Below are 4,171 nucleotides of genomic sequence, written 5' to 3'. Positions count from 1 at the left end.
TCTTTTGTGTGATGTATACTGTCAAAGGACTTGATAATTTTTTATTTAAAAAAAAAAAAAAACCCTTTTCTCCGGTTCCCGTGAATGCGTCCCTACGAGATCTGAAGAATCTTTAAGAGGAAAGAAACAAGATCAAACCTTTGTGGTCTAAACCAAACAGTCCACACGCACACAAAAAACCAGGACCGACTGCTGAGACCCGTGATGTTGTCAGTACTTACGTAAAAAGTCATGTAAAATCCCACGTGGGCCATAACTCTGTTATCCTAAACTCTTGTAGCCCAAGTCATTTACGCTTCCAGACACATGGGCCCCCCAGCCTCAACTCTTTTTTCCTTTTTTTTGTGGACTGTTTGGTTTGTGAACGCTGGACTTACCCTGAAACTTATTGGTTCAAAAACGTGAACCATGCAACCTCCTCTATATATATATAACGCGATGCCTAAACCTCTAACTTTCTCATTCTCAGAAGCCGCTTCTCCATTCTCGTTTGCATTTTATATTCTTCCTCCTTCCGAGCGGTGCGGTAATTCTACGCGACCAAATAATGTGTCCTTCTGGTACGGCCCAACGAGCCGTTGTTGAGGCCAGCTTGAGCACGGACTTGCGGCCAGCTTTCGACGTGCTCGATGCCGACCGCGACGGAAAGATCAGCCGAGACGATCTTCGCACGTTCTATGCGGGGTTTTCGAGCGGAGATGCCGACGAAGAGGCTATAAAGTCGATGATATCAGTGGCGGACTCGAACAGAGACGGGTTCGTGGAGTACAACGAGTTCGAACGCGTTTTGGGGGATCGGAGAGGGTCTTCGCCGGCTGGTCGTCGCGGGGGTGGGGTTATGCAGGACGTGTTTAGGATGATGGACAAGGATGGGGACGGGAAGCTGAGCCACGAAGATATGAAGAGCTATATGCAGTGGGCTGGGTTTTCTGCCAGCGACGCAGATATCAGAGCTATGATCGAGTTGGGCGGTGGTGGTGATGGAAAGGACGGCATTTCCTACGATGGTTTGCTCAAGATATTGGCCATTGATTTTGTCGGTTAGGCTGCCTGCTAAGCTTCCTAGCCGTCGTTGAATTTTTCAGCGTGTTTCCTCAATTTTTGCCCATTTTCTAAAACTCTCGTATTAATAAACTTTAGGCATTCCTCCCCTTTTTGTATAATAATATTAAAAAAAAAAAAAAAAGGACACAGAGATATTCGTGCAACCTTCTACTACTGACGGAGATTATAATTTATTTTGTAGCTATTTCCCCATATGTTGTTTTTGAGCAACTTGTTTGAACTGTTCGTTGTGATTTCTTGCTGTTGTAATTTGTACTACTCTTTAATTTAATATAATTACGAATTTGCCGAATAAAAGTAGCAATTTTTTGTAAAGTACTACTATATTTATGTATAATTTTACTTACAATATTGTTGATATTAACCACACCCATGAAAATGCTCCAAAAATACATTAGCAAGCTTATCTATATGAACAATCACTTGTTTGACCTGAATTGCCAGAAAAAATCAATCTCTCATTATTGTTCTCATTATTGTACTCGTTAGCGATGGAATGATTTTAGATAAAAGTTAAATGAAATATTATTAAAATATTATTTTTTAATATTATTATTATTTTAAAATTTAAAAAAATTGAATTAAGATTTAAAAAAAATAAATTTTTATTATATTTTATATGAGAATTTAATAAAGTTATAATGATAAGACAATTATAATGGCTTCTTGATCTAAATGGTTTCTTATTGATCAGTAATGTATTTACATTATACACAGATCGTCGCTCCAGGAGTTCATCACTGCCAAAAAGTAGATCTAGTACGGTAAACAAACAGATGGACTACATAAAAATTGCAAGTATAGCAGATTACCATGCCGTCAAGTTGGAAAGGCATCAAATGCGGCTCCGGCACTGAAAAATGGCAATAAAGCAACCGTAAGTATTGAAGGTGCAATATGTAGTTAGTCTTCCAAGTAGTTACAATCCAAACCAGCCAAACCCAATCCAAGTCAACCCGAGTCAATCGCCCAAAAACTTTATCAAGAATATCACAGAGCAAAGGGAGAAAAGTCTGTGAAAAGGAAAAGGCCACTAGATGTACTAGTTTCTTAATCATCAAATATTACAATCAGAATTCAGAACTACGTGAGAAGTCAGAAGTGGGTAACTTCTGCCCATATATACATTATCCAAACAGACCCAACAAAACCCAGTTCCATTTTTGGAAAATTTGAGTAATGATCACAGAAACAAAAAGCGAACAGGGAAGTTGCGTATAGCCAGGGCAGTACTAATTTAGACGAGAAAACTCATCTTCGCCTAGAAACACATCAACTGCTGAATCTTCAAGACTTTAAAAATGAGAATAATTAAAGCTTGTAAATCAAACCAAAAAACGGGGTGCAGATTGTTAAAGCTGAGAAATAAAGAGCACGAAAGGTGTATGAAGGAAGGCCTCAATGGTAGGAAATTTCATTCATCATGCAAAGGGGAAATATTTTTCTACCTCTCGAATACAATAGATCACAAGGTATTTAAAGGGCTTTTACATCTCAGTAGAATATTCCAGTTAACAGAATTGGTTACAAGAATAATTCGAGAGTATTTTATTTGCTACCTAGGTCTACATCTTTTGGTTATGCAGCACCATCCTTGCTGGAGGCTTCAAGAATGTCCATTTCCTCATGCTCTGGTTTGATTTCCTAAACAGCCCCCCACAAATCAAGCGGCACTGGGCAGATAGTGAGACTTGAGCGCAAGATATTAAACCAAGCTGTGGACAGTAGTTTAGTAAGAATATCTACAAGCTGATCCTTGTTAGACACAAATGAAACTTGAAGAGCTTTGGCAGCCACCCGATCACGAATAAAGTGATAATTAAATTCAACATGTTTTGTGCTAGAATGCATGACAAGATTAACAGATAGATAAGTTGCATCTAAATTATTACACCATAGAGTAGGTGGCTCAGAAAGAGAAATTCCAAGCTCTTTCAATAGTGATTGCAACCATAAAATTTCACAAGCCGTATTTGCTACAACTTTATACTTAGCCTCGGTGGAAGAGCGAGCAATACTGGGCTAACTTTTTAGAACTCCAAGAAATGAGATGGGATCCAAAGTAAATACAAAAGCCACCCGTAGACTTACAGTCATTAGGGCATCCAGCCTAATATTTGAAATTTCATACCGTACTGACCGGTATTTATTGTACCGGAGTAGTGACTGGTACAAGAAATGTATGTGTTTCGTACCAGGTCAAATACAGGCCATACCGGTGCGTTTCAATCAATACTGGCCGATTTTTTTTTGTAATTAATGTAAAAAGTTAAAAACTCTAACTTTTTTCATAATTTTCACTCAAATTCTTACATATGAAGATTATTTTCTTAACTTTTTTTAATCCTCTTTTCTCGAGGATTGAAAATCAAATCTCTACTTTCCTTTCCATGATGAAGATGAGTAATTATTTTTTTAAAATAGTTGAATTGAGAACATAGAAGTATTATTGAGTTTTATAAATGTGTTTTAATTTTTTAAGACTTGAATTGATGTTATTTTGAAAAATAATTTATACATATATAATTAATTTATTATATATAGACTATCCCAAAACGGTACCGTTACCAAAATATTTCATTACAATGCCTTAACCGAAACGGCAAGCGAAACGATATTCAAAACATTGATCCAACCCAGTTAGCATCGGAGTAGGCAGAGAGAGTGGGAAAGGAGATTGATGAGAAATGAAGGCCAAAGTGTTGAATGAGATGTAAATAACAAAGGATTCGTTTGATTGCTTGCCAATGAGGGACACAAGGACAGTGCATGAACTGACACACTTTATTAACAAAAAATGATATGTTAGGTCGAGTAAAAGCCAGATATTGCAGGCTATCGACGACACTACGATATAACTAAGGGTCTTCAAAGGAAGGTCCATCCAGGGTATAAGCTTAATGGAAGAGGACATAGGGGTAGACACAAGTTTAGACTTATGCATGTTAGTCTAAATGAGTAAATAAAAAATATAGTTGGTTTGAGACTAGAATAAACCAGATGAATTAGGATAGACTTCAATGTCTAAGAAAAAAATGTAATGACTCGAGATCCTTAACGGGAAAATAAGCACAAAGTGCATCAATAAAATCTGAAACAATAAAGG

The 4,171-nt window shown here is 37.3% G+C and overlaps 1 protein-coding gene and 1 long non-coding RNA gene across 2 annotated transcripts; one reads left to right on the top strand and one right to left on the bottom strand.

The window, feature by feature from the left end:
* The first annotated feature begins 389 nt into the window (after positions 1–389).
* LOC121238464 (calcium-binding protein CP1) lies at positions 390–1,357 on the top strand. Its single transcript, XM_041135324.1, has one exon. The coding sequence runs from the start codon at positions 548–550 to the stop codon at positions 1,043–1,045; it is 498 nt and encodes a 165-aa protein (XP_040991258.1). The 5' UTR covers positions 390–547; the 3' UTR covers positions 1,046–1,357.
* Positions 1,358–2,030: 673 nt separating this feature from the next.
* Positions 2,031–3,948, bottom strand: LOC121238457. Its single transcript, XR_005935132.1, has 2 exons — positions 3,702–3,948; positions 2,031–3,175 (listed from the first exon to the last, which is right to left on the bottom strand). It is a non-coding gene; the product is annotated as an uncharacterized LOC121238457 (long non-coding RNA).
* Between the last annotated feature and the right edge of the window lie 223 nt (positions 3,949–4,171).

The sequence above is a fragment of the Juglans microcarpa x Juglans regia genome, chromosome 1D (assembly GCF_004785595.1).
Source record: "Juglans microcarpa x Juglans regia isolate MS1-56 chromosome 1D, Jm3101_v1.0, whole genome shotgun sequence".
In the NCBI taxonomy this organism is placed as follows: Eukaryota; Viridiplantae; Streptophyta; class Magnoliopsida; order Fagales; family Juglandaceae; genus Juglans; species Juglans microcarpa x Juglans regia.
Note: the sequence above shows the minus strand (reverse complement) of the source record. Positions and strands in the feature narration are given on the sequence as shown.